Raw genomic sequence first — 12,094 nt, 5'->3', positions numbered from 1 at the left:
TTTCTCATTACCATTCACTTCTGTTCTAAGTTGGCATAATGTTTTTTTTTTTTTTTTTTTTAGCAACAGCATTTCCCAGAATTCCAGATACCAGTAGTGGGTTGAAAATTGCTTTAATTAAGGCAAAGGAGAAAATTCCAGCAACGGACAATTGTAATTAACTTTCTAAAACTGAAATTACCCTGATTAGGTATTAAGTACCTTCCTCCAAGATTTTTGTTTGTTTGTTTTGGTCTGTTGTGTTTTTTTTCTTGCACATCCATATATAATCACACATTTATGTTATTTGTATACGTATGTATATATACTGGAGCTGGAGATCAGCATCCATTGGCTGCATACCTTGCACTTCAAACACATTACAGAAAGCCTTACAGATAAAAGAAACAATTGCATTTGAAAAAGCAGAGATTTACTGGTAACAACAAAAATACTCGCATCAAGGTTAGACGTTCAAAAAAAAAAAAAAAAAGAAAGAAAAAAGTGAGCTTGCTAAGAAAATCAAGTTAAATTGTAGCCCTGTGTTTTGTGCAACTTACAGATAGGTTTGCATGTCTATTACTGTGATCTTCTTTAAAAGTACAGTAAGCCAAAACATTTCAAACACCATGACAGTTCAAAATACTGGATATGTAGCCACTAATTGGTTTAAGTGTTTAATATTAATTTGATATTTTATTAAATTTGAAACCACTGTGACGATGTTCCCAAGACCAACTTTATGCAGGTCAGCTCTTGGCTTTGAGGATATTTGCCACCCAAACTTCGATGATGATAATATTAATACTACATATAGACTAAAACTGTAGAAGACCAGTGAAGAGGTGTAGGTCATAACACAAGCTGCCCCTCTGCTTCTCCTCAGGCATCCCCGGCACAGTGACACGTTCGTGCACCAGGGCTAACGAGAGCACCCACATGGCCCCATGCTGGTCATGCAGCCACAGCCCAGGGCTGCTGCTCACAGCAAGTGGGTGCCAGGACAGCTGGTTCAAAGCACGGATTGGAGCTGCCAAGGCACAAGCACACACGCGTCCTGAGCTCAGCCAGCACAGCCAAACACAGAGAGCTCCAGAGCAGATACAGTTAAGTACTGTTGAAGGTTGCCCAGTAACTGGGAGTGCAATAGTCTAAGGCTCTTTCTGTGAGCTTGTACTTGGGTAAATATTTAGGTTTTAAAAGCTTTAAATGACAGTGAATATTGCATTGGGACACTGTGCAAAGCCCTGGACTATGTTTACTCACAGATGGTCTATTACCTTTGAGTCCATAAAGGCTTTTCAGTCCATGCAGTCATTCTGCAGAGTGCAGTGCTCTTTGGGTTCAGCGGTGAGTCAGTCTCTTCTAGGACGGCATCCACAAAGACCAGACTCCAAAAACCCCTGGTCAACCACAGCTCTTGGTCAAGAGGTGCGAGACAGCAGTATCTCAAGCTGGCCTGGCTTGCCTTATTCATTAATTCCAGGTGCTTTTTTTTTTTTATTGGATTTTTACTGAAATCAGACTGGTAAGCCTTCAAACCAGAAGGAAAAAAGAGTAAAAAAAAAAAAAAAAAAAAAAAGGTAATAGAAAAGAGCTATTGTCTGGCAATGAGAAACACCCAAAGACCAAGGTAAGAGCACTTACTGTGAATAAGTGAGTATCAGGGCCTTCTGTTGACAGAGGCAGCCCCATGTGGGCACCTGTCTGGGTGCAGCAGCAGCAAGCAGCAATCTCAAATAAATATTTCTGTCTCCTAGGCAAGAAGAGTGCCCATTTCTCAGGCCTGGTTACTGAGATGCATCACGGTGCCATCTCCCACGTTGGTGCTTCCCTTCAGATTTAGTAGTAGTGCTGCAAGCGTGCATGGGGATAAAGTGTTCGATTTTTGTCCCCAGCAGATTTAGCAGGAGATGTGTTGTTGATAAAAAGAAATCTGGACTGACAACAGATGGCCAAGAGAAAGGGTGAGGGTGGACACCACAACTGCCGGTCACTCACAGGAATGACAGGGCTCCTCCACGGTGTGGGGCTGTTGGTTTGCATTTGTCTGTCTGCCAAGCTGCAAAATGATTCAGTACTCACTTCCCTGACAGGATGAACACTGACCTCACTGGGCTTTTCATCAGAAAGCAAAAGACTTTATGTGATACTTCACTGAAAGCCTAATAAAATAACAATAGTGTATAACCAGGAGATACATTTCTGGGTGGTAGAAATCTTACAATATCTTTTATTTATGTAAATCAGAAAATACAGCAAATGGGACAAAGCAAACAACTGACATATAACAGCAGCTTAACTTCTGATTACTGGAAGGAAACTCAGTTTCATCATATGAATGTCCTGGTGTCCCAGAACATGAACGGTTTCATTTGGTTTGTAAATACACTTAGTACATGTGGCAATAACCATTGTGCTGTTGTAAGTGCAGGGCAATAGCATTGCTAAAGCCTTAAGAGCCATGTTGAAGATTGTGAACACATGTTACAAGATGGGCTAAAATATGTACTTTTTCCTTTAAGAAGAATAAAGGGGCCTTTTGCCTTAAAATTTTGTATTTGGAGAGAAAGAAGTTATCCAGGTCTCAAACAGCTTTCATTTTTCTACACAAAGGAGCAAGGAATTGCAGACCAAAGAGAGATTTTTACATGCAATACTGTTTGCTTAAATTATCATCATTTCTTAAATCCACATTTTTTCCCAAAGCCAGACATGGCTTCTGCAGCTTGTCCGGTTGCTTTTTCTACCCCATCCTGCGCTGCCTTGGAAGCCTTATCAATAGCTGCAAGAAAGTGACAAAAGATAAGCAAAAAGCTTCAAAAACACAACATGGTTTCATATTTATGATGGAAGAGGGAAGTGTGAAAGTTATTAGATTATAAAAGCATAGGGTTATATACATATTATTTTTTTAAATAAAAGGTTCTCCACAGGTGATTATAGTTGGGTTTGAGAGGATGTATTTAGGAAAGGCTGCAAAATAGGAGGGGTCACATGGAAGTTTTGGGTGCTGAGCTGAAGAAGTATGAGATGAAAGACAGGACAAAGCTGGAACAGATGGATATTGGTCTAGGTGTGGCCTGCCTGATGGAAGAGGGTGCTTTGGGCCAAGAAGTGATGTGAATGCTGGGATGTTTGGGAAAGACAACCTTATCAAGTGATAGGGAAGGGGAAGGCTGCTTTCCCCTTGATTCCTTTCTCAGTTGTATATTTGAGGCACCACTCGTGAGGGCTGTGGGCACAGGGTCACTCCTATGCAGGACCAAACGTCAGCCAGGATGGGAAACTGCAGCAGGGTCTCAGCAGGAGGAAGGAGACACTCATAAAGGGGGCACAGCCTCTTCCCCGTCTCTGGGATCTCAGCTGTATTTTGGCAATTTTGCTGCCTCCCCATCTAACATTAACAAGTGGCAATGATGTGGCATTATGGAGCTGTAGAGGATATCTGCTCTAAGGAGATACTGTCAATGCATTTTGGCTTTCAGTAAATATTTTAGACCCTGAAGTCACTAATTCTCCCCTAATTCTTAGAAAATTATTAAAATTAATGAGGACTGAGCTTAGTTTTTAGTTTATAATGTTCTCATTCCCCAAAAATGAGACACCAACGCATTCCTGATGGCACCTTCCCAGCTGTGGGATCATTACTGTTTGACCCCAGCTCTGCCTCAGCAGGTACTGGGGGCAGGTGTGGGCTGGACCCAGGCGCACCCCTGCCCTCACAGGGTTACTCAGTCCTCAAGAAAGAAGAGCAAAATTCTGTCCGTGCTCTTCCCTCTTCCCACAAGTTTTCTATAAAGGAAGCCAAAAATCTGTGTGCATGCATGGGAGTTGGTGGCCAGGGAGGAGTCAGCTATCATGGGATATCTGCCAGTAAATGTATGGAGCTACTAAGGAACAGATCCTCAAATTCTGTCCCATGAGATTTGTAACAGACCAAAAATTGTCCCTGAAACCAAGGGCTTTCATTCTGACAGCATGGGCAGGACAGAGAGGAACGAGCACTGCCCACTTGTGTTGAGCTGCTCCATCACTTCTTGATTTGAACATCATTTCTCTTACCTTTCTGGCTTGCATCTGTAATCTGGTTGACTGCATCCTGAGTAGCCTGTCCCAGTGTGTTTGCTGTAATTAAGGACCAAAAAAATTCATTTCCACATGTTCACATTTATACTTACAGGAATTCCCTATATCAATTGGCATTTCTGCATGTCCGCAGAAGGTTGTGCCCCTGGCAAGAGCTAAGGCTGGTACAGAGCAGGCTGAGGCTGTGCGCTTCACTTGCAGGCACCCTGGGAATGACATGTATTGCCAGAACAGCTTGCTCAGAGATTAGCATTCACCTGGCACCTACAGTCAGCCAAGCAAATCAATGACAGATAAGAAGATAAAATAAAAAGGAGATAAAGAAGCAAAGATTAGTGGTGAGTTTGAATTATGACATCTAGCTGTACTTTACTTATCTTACACTACACCTGCTTTTATTTATTTTTCTAGCTTATTCTGCTTGGAGAAGTTTGGTCATCTAGCATGCATTTTCTTTGCGGGCAGTTTAGGAGTAATGCCTTTCCCAAAAAGAGAGCAAAAACATAAAACAGAGCAGAACAAGAACAAGGATATTTTACGAACAAGATATTATATAAACAGAAGAAGAAGAGGAGCAGAATCTAAAAATGTAAGGGATCAAACTCCATGATACAAAGCATTAAAAAAGTGAGATGCCATGTGATTGTAAAATGTCTGATAGCTTACAATAGAGTGATAGCCATCCTATCACTTTTGCTAGAAAGTAGTGACCCCTCAATGGCACTAATATATTCAGGAGGCAGCAAGGGCTATTTTGTTTTCCAGGAAGGTGTACTATCTTGTTTCTCAGTCTACTACACATTTGTTCCCAGGTGGATGGAAACTTACTGTAACTCTGGAGAAATCAGTGAGGTTACTCACGTATTTTGGCTATACAACAAAGTGTTTGTAGGATCAGAAACCAGGACCGATACAAATCATACCCTGCTAGGAATGGGCTACGTACAATTACTGTAAGGAATATATTATAAAATGCTGGCAGCAGCTCTACACATATCAAAAGTTTTAATTTGAAGGAAAAGTTGTTATACTTTGCATTGAAAAATTGTTTTCCAATGCACAGGGCTAATAATAATACAGGACTTGGCCCTACAACATTGGAAGAGCTACAACAGAAATGTGGGCATGGATTTTTTTAAACCATGCAAAGTCTGGCGCTTACTGCTAGAGAAGAAGACAACAGAAACATACTTGTGCTACTTATTACAAACAGTCAATTGCAACCAATACAGTTATTACCAGAAGGCTTTGATAATCAGGCCAAGTAGCAAACATTAATCAAAACTCCAACTTCTTAGAACAGTATAAAAACTCCTGCAGAGCATGAGAAAAGTCCACCCTGGCAATGTAAATGTTAGATTAAAAAGGTTATTACTTCTCAAACAGGCTTCAGTGCTCTAAAACCACTAGGTTTAAAGCCCTGTTTGGGGAGTGATAAGGGTTGGACAATGCTCAGCAGCTGCTGCGGGACCTCTGGGTGGCTGGAGGTGGTTGCCCACATGGAGCTGAGAGAAGTGTCCAGTGTGGGGCCTTCTCCAGGCGATGTCCAAAACTTGGGCCTCGGGAATAGAAAGAAAAGGGAAAGTTGTGTCCTGGTAGCACCGATGAAGCTAGTAGTGCAACTTCCGATTGTAGTTTCTGTAAATGAAAGGACCAGCAAAGCCCCCCCACAATTACACAAGCATATTTCGTGTTTCTTACCAGCATCTTTTGCTGCACCTTCAGCCTGTTCCTTCAGTCCCTGGAAGTTTTTACCCGACATTGTGGCTTCTGACAGCGGTTAACAGTCCTTGGCTTCAGGAAAATTAAACACCTGGCAACATATATCACACTATGTGAGGGGTTGCCCTGACCTGTCCTGGTTTTATACATGTGCCAGGAGACCTGCTAATTCTTTTGGGGGTGACTGGTAGAATGGGTGGAGTTTGAATGTGAGGAACGAGAGCTGAAAACACATACAGAAAAGGTGTTTATTTACCCACCTCAATGAGAGGGTGTGCCCAGGTAGAGATTTCTGCTTCATCGCACTGTCTTTGTTTATAAGATTATTTTTTTTCAATCAAAACCACACACAAAAAAAAAAGCCCAACCTGTTCCACCACCGCAGACAGAGAAAAACCACTGAACTGAGCTTTGTGAAGAGTGCTGGAAAACTACTGAAGCAGCAGATTCTGGGCATGGCCAACTTCATCCCCCACAGGGCTGGTTTCTTTCTCCTTCCTTCATCCCCTGACCTGAACCTCCTGAAAACAAGAAACAGTCCAAACTTCATTAATTTCGTAGCAGTTTTAACCACAATCCCCTTTTCTTGTAAAGTGGGATACTGCTAGGTGGTAAGAGTTGTAATTTACCCATATTTTTTACAAGAAACTGCAAATCTGGCCATCTTTCCAGTTGCCTGCTCAAGTCAGATTGCAAAAGCCCAGTGTCACTGAAGGCCTTGCCTGGGTTAGGCAGATAACCTGTGTCAGCACTAGCAGCTCTCAGGTGAAGGAAAAATAAAAAAGAAGACAAATTAGCAAACCCACATTTTCCTAATGTGGCAAAGAGGAGGCTCTCCAGCACCCACCAAGCAGCTTGTCACGGCTTGAGAGAGGACGTGCTGAGGCTCCAGCAGCAAACCCCTTCCAGCTGCACCCCCAGTTCTTTTCTCTTGCTGCATTTTCAGGTCGAGGGCCCTGCTGCCGCTGGCAGGGTATTTGCCTGAAAGGGAGAACAGGAGCTCGGCGAGAGCACTTCAGGCAGACGCACAGTTACACTGAGCATTAAACATGCACCACAACAATATTTTACAGGCTCCTTAGCAGTTCAGGTAAATATTGTTCTCTAATTCTGCACTGGCAACCATCTGGATTACTCCAGCTCCAACTATTTTTCTTCCAAGTGGAAATCTTTGGCACTCTGAACTCAATATGCTTGTCTGATCTGTGCCACTGCTTGCCTTACCTCGGGCTCAAGACATTAAGTAGCATGAATTTGTGAGTAAAACCTACACCATTGTTTGCATAGCAGCATGACTCCTCATCTAATGTAATCTTATCCTTATCATTAAGATAATTATCCTGATTCCAAGCAAAAAAAACCCAAAGAATTCAAATTACACTTGCCCAGCAGACTGGCATGGCGTGATCATTATAGGGCAGACCAGAACGGAGGAAAAAAGGACATTTGGTATAGCACGTATTTATCCCCTATGATGGGACAAATGGTGTGTGCATCAGGTGGCTCACAGAGTTACAAAACCAAATCAGAAAATTAGCGGAATGTATTGCATCATCTTTATTCACTTTCTGAGTTAACATTACTTCTAAAAGCTAACATGAAGCATTTTGAACTGATGTTAGATATAGATTAGAGCACTCAGATATAAAAAGTATGATTGACCTGAGCAAAAGTAAGGATTTGAATTTCATCTGCTCAGAAATTTACAGCAATTTATCCCTGAGTTTTGATTTTGTTCTTTTATGAAACAACTACTTGAAACTACTAACGTATATCTGATCTATTCCTGGATTTTGTAAAAAACACTTCTCAAAATAATTCAACTTTCTCTTGGCCTCTAAAGAGAACAATATCACAAAGCTGTTGAATCTTTTTGAGCTGTTGAGTCTTCTCCTGAGACAGACTGTTTATGGAACAGTAAAATTAAAATAGTGAATGACTTCTTATAGATCAATGAACTAAACAAACTCAACATGTGGCTTTAAATGCATTCCTGTCCTGGTCCAAGCTATAGGTCACCTGATTCACATTTCACTGCATGTCTCCTGATGCGAGGTGTTCATGATGGGCTTCCATGGGTCCCTCATAAGTGTCATAGGAAGAGTGTGAGCTCCTGATGAGCTGGGTACCCCACCTGGGCATCATCCTTTCCTGTGACTTCAGCGGGAGTTCAAGACACTCGTGGCTGCATTTTCAAGCAAGTCAGCTTTCAAATGTGCAGCCTTCTGCAACGCGGTGTCTCCACTGTCCTGAACATCTGGGGAAAACATGAGCTTTTTCAAGAAGTGTTCCTCCTCATGCATCCCAGTGTTTGCTTTCACTCTTTTGTATGCTTTTCAATAGTCTGTCACCACTATCAGAAAGGATCTCACCATCACTTGATGGACCTGGCTGGTATGGCAGGTGTTGTGTCATTGTTCTTTCCATCATTGTCAGTTCTCAGCCACATTATCTCATGACAAGATAGGGGTGGGAGATCATAAAATATTTTGAAAGCTAAATGCCAAAAACACTACAGCCTGTGTGCTCCTTGTCTCCAGACATCTCCATAAATATTGAACCAAAGCTCCAACCTCTATGTGCATCTACAGTTTCTACTCCTGTTCCTCCCATGCATTACCTCTTTCCAAATGGATTTCCTGGTCCTTGATTGGTGTGTCCTAAGGTCAAACCAAACCACCTACAGGTGGGAAGTTGGTTTGGACTTTTGCTTCATTCAGGTCTTGGCATCTGCTGAGACTGCAGACAAAAAGCCTGGTTAACGCCAGCTGGGGTAGGTACCACAGTGTGCAGGCAGAGCCACATGCTGACGTGCCCCTGAAATTTCAAGCTATTCCAAAAGTTATTCCAGCTGGTGATGCTGGGGCACATCACTGACATTGTTGATCCAGAACCCAGATGTGAAGAAGTGTCACCACCCCGCAGCTCCATCTACTCACCTCCAGCAGGGAACTTCTCTCACCAACACTCTCTCTCTCACCACCGAATCCTTGGGCTTTTTCTCCATGTTCTGCACATTCTCAGTCTGTTGTCTATGATGAGCAGTTACTTGTGTTTGGGGGAAAAAATTCCCAAACTGATTCCTTAAGTGCTAGGAGGGCTCCACAACCCATGGCCCTGGAACTAGTCGGCAACTCCAGACATGCAGCCCAAATAGCTGTGAGTTAAATCAAAGGCACTGCAGGGAAATTAGAAATTCTTCTGGTTTCCTTTCACACCTCTTCTATGGCATCTCACATATCAGTAACATGAACCCTTCTGTTCTTATTACCTGATGAAGTTCAGAAGTAATTGATCAGAGCTAGAGCTCATGTTTTACACATGACAATGGGCAAATGAGGTTAATTAAATGGGAAGAGCTGAAATTTATGTGGTTTTGTTCATTTATACTTTTACCAGGGTTGAGTTTTACAGATAGGTGTGGTTTCTGTGAACAAGGTAAATGCAGTGATGTGTCAAGGCTGAAAATTTTTACACAGACCATTCCTGAAGTTAATGAAGTGTGCATCTGCTAAAAAAAATAAATGGCTGATATTAGTGAGGAAGGGATGTGATTTTTACATTAAGAAATAGAATTAGTCATTTAAAGGATCGAAGTAAAGCTGTTCTAATTAAGCTAGATTAGCCCTTCAGTTCAAATACAGAAATGTATTTCTGGAAGAAAAGTAGGTCTAACTGATTCTTCATTTACATGGGTGGCAACATTCTCCAGGGATCGCTGGGAAAGGTAGAGAAGCAGAGCTAACCAAGCTTGCTTCCCTCCCGTGCTGGAATACACCCAAAAAAGCAGGGCCAAAGCTTGACAGAGAAACTTTGCACTGCTAACAGGCCTGCATGAGATCATACAGACAGGGTTTTGTCTGATGTTTAGAAAGCTGAATGTTTTCTAATACACTATTAACAGTATAGAGTATCTTCTTGTGATTTGGTAGGGTTTCAATGTATTTATGAAACAGTTAAAATAAGTTACGTTTCAATATAGAAAAAAGTCTCAAAGTGGTGAGAATGTGTGATTGCATATATCTTATGAAGAACAGTATTAAAAATACCAGTACTTCAGTTTTCAGTTGCGTGCTCTTTGAGCTCAGTTTTAGAGCTTGCGTGATGAAGATGTGAAAATAAGACTTTCTGATGAAGTGGGATTTTAGGAAGTGTATCATTACCTGATTTGCATTTAAATTAGTGGAATGCACATTGAGATATTCTGGAGAGAGCCACTGCTTTGTCATCTGCAGACCAGATGAACATCTTTGAAAAATCCAGCCCCTGCACACCCTTGGCTAAAAGGCAATAGTGAGAGAGCTCTCAAACACTATGAACTGTATCAAAACAAGTCAGTTAATAAAGCATCACTGCAGACATACATGGTAGATTTTGCTGTTACAAGGGGAAAAAAATGCTTTTCAGCATTTTGTTGGTCACTTGTGAGGTAAAGTTGAGGCAACATTGGGCAGCAGCTGCTCCTGGCTCATTGGATCACCATGGAGGCCTGTGCGTGGAGCACCTGGAGTCATGTCACTGAGGACGGACTGTGGCTCTGCCATGTTGGGCACCGAGTGCTGCCTCATCACAGTGGAGTTAAATTAACAACTTCCACGAGAGAGGCAACGCGCATACAAGGCTCACTTCAGTAATTCACAGGGTGAGATCTGTAAAAGAAACTTTTGATTGCCCAGACCATGACCTGTCATCAAAAAATTATTTTGCTAGTATTTACCTCTGTCAGCTTTTACCTGGAGCAGGGGAGTTCCAGCATCTCACTTGTGACAGCACCTTCCGCTGCAGGATGTATTCTGACGTATCTCCTCTGTCCTTCCATTGTTCAAGTTTCCTTCTATCGCTTCTCATTATGCTTGTCTGAACACTCATTAAAAGTACAGATTTCTTTTCCATGCAGTGAACCACACAGACATACAACAAAATTTAATTGAATAATTAATAGACAATCTTTTGGCTCTTTTATGACAGACCCTTCTACTTCAGAAGAAACAAGTGTTCACCTTCCTTACCTTTGACAAAGGCAGCTCAGACTGGCACCTCTGTTCTCCCTGGCTGGGCAGTGCCTGGTGTGGGGTTGGCGAGGATGCTCAACTCTTCTTCCCTCCATCTGGCAGAACATCTTTTTTTTGTATCCCCATAAAGCAAAGCTTTGGAGCAGGGAGGTTTTTCCCTCTCTCTCTCTCTAGCAAGCACTAAGAACAGGCTCCAGCCTCCTGCTGCTGGGCACAAGTATCACAGCCACTTATGTCCTCTTACCTTGGCCTCGATTTCAGTTACTCTCTAATTGGCAAGTTCCGCAGGTGTTTTGCAGGACATGAGAAAAGACTATGCACATATCGGATATACCTTCCTTTGTGGGGTCTTGTTATCTCTGTGATGGCTCTTTTGTTCCCTTTCCTTGTCGAGATCAAACATCCACTCTGTATGGAAATCCTGTGGTCTCTGCAAGGCAAAGCTTTATGTGTATTGTTATTGTGTCAGAGAGGCTGATATCACACTTGCTAGATCCTTCCATGCTACAGCAAATCTCTCCTGTAATACCTTCCATAGCCATCATCATTATGCAGCTTATTGAAGATTAACAATCTGATTCTGAAGCAACTTAGATCTCTACAGTTTATACTGGCTTTTCATGGCTTCATGGCTGTTCTGCCTGTAGGTGAATAAAAGACCCTGTTTTTAGAGCCATACTTATGTGCTTTAAACTCATTCTTCATTATTTACAGCAATGAGCTTGTAGCAACATCTTCCCATTCTCTATGTTTCTGAATGCAGACAGTCTCTGCTGTTCTACAGCTTACCTGCAGACTGACCAGCTGCTGTAACTGGTACCAGTACCGGTGTTCGTGTCGCACCAGAAATTCTCCTTTGGCACCTGTTATTGGACCCACATTTCACGGGAATCCTGCCTGCTGCTGCCAGCAGTAATGCAGTTCTGATCTAACAAGTCAGTGCCCATCACGTTTCTTTAATTACCTTCTATCCATTCAGTACCCCCAGAAGATGTCAGGATGGAATTTTCAAACTCTGGTGTAAGCAGAATAAATAGCAAAAAAAAAAAAAAAAGCTAACCGAGATCAACGTGACTTTCATGTTCTTTTATAAAGCCTCCTTTTTTTCCACCTTCCCCTATGCACTCTCAAACTTGTGGGAATATCTTAAAAGTACAATCTCTATTTTTCAGTCCTGAGAGACAGAAAGATGGCCTACCTACACTATTTACTCAGAAATACAATTTTTCATTGTTTCCCATCTTTTACATCATGATCTAAGGTCCTTAAAGCCCTGAGATCCTTGTATTTTA

At 42.1% G+C, this 12,094-nt stretch overlaps 1 protein-coding gene across 1 annotated transcript; it reads right to left on the bottom strand.

Moving 5' to 3' along the window:
* Positions 1-1,713: 1,713 nt before the first annotated feature.
* Positions 1,714-12,091, bottom strand: ADIRF (adipogenesis regulatory factor). Its single transcript, XM_065843791.2, has 4 exons — positions 6,159-12,091; positions 5,770-5,881; positions 4,045-4,107; positions 1,714-2,764 (listed from the first exon to the last, which is right to left on the bottom strand). Exons 2-4 carry the CDS (start codon positions 5,828-5,830, stop codon positions 2,658-2,660), a joined length of 231 nt encoding a protein of 76 aa, XP_065699863.1. The 5' UTR covers positions 5,831-5,881; positions 6,159-12,091; the 3' UTR covers positions 1,714-2,657.
* Positions 12,092-12,094: the final 3 nt, after the last annotated feature.

Source organism: Patagioenas fasciata, chromosome 8 (assembly GCF_037038585.1).
Source record: "Patagioenas fasciata isolate bPatFas1 chromosome 8, bPatFas1.hap1, whole genome shotgun sequence".
NCBI lineage: Eukaryota > Metazoa > Chordata > Aves > Columbiformes > Columbidae > Patagioenas > Patagioenas fasciata.
The sequence above is the reverse complement of the archived record's forward strand: the minus strand, read 5'-3'. Positions and strand labels throughout refer to the sequence as shown.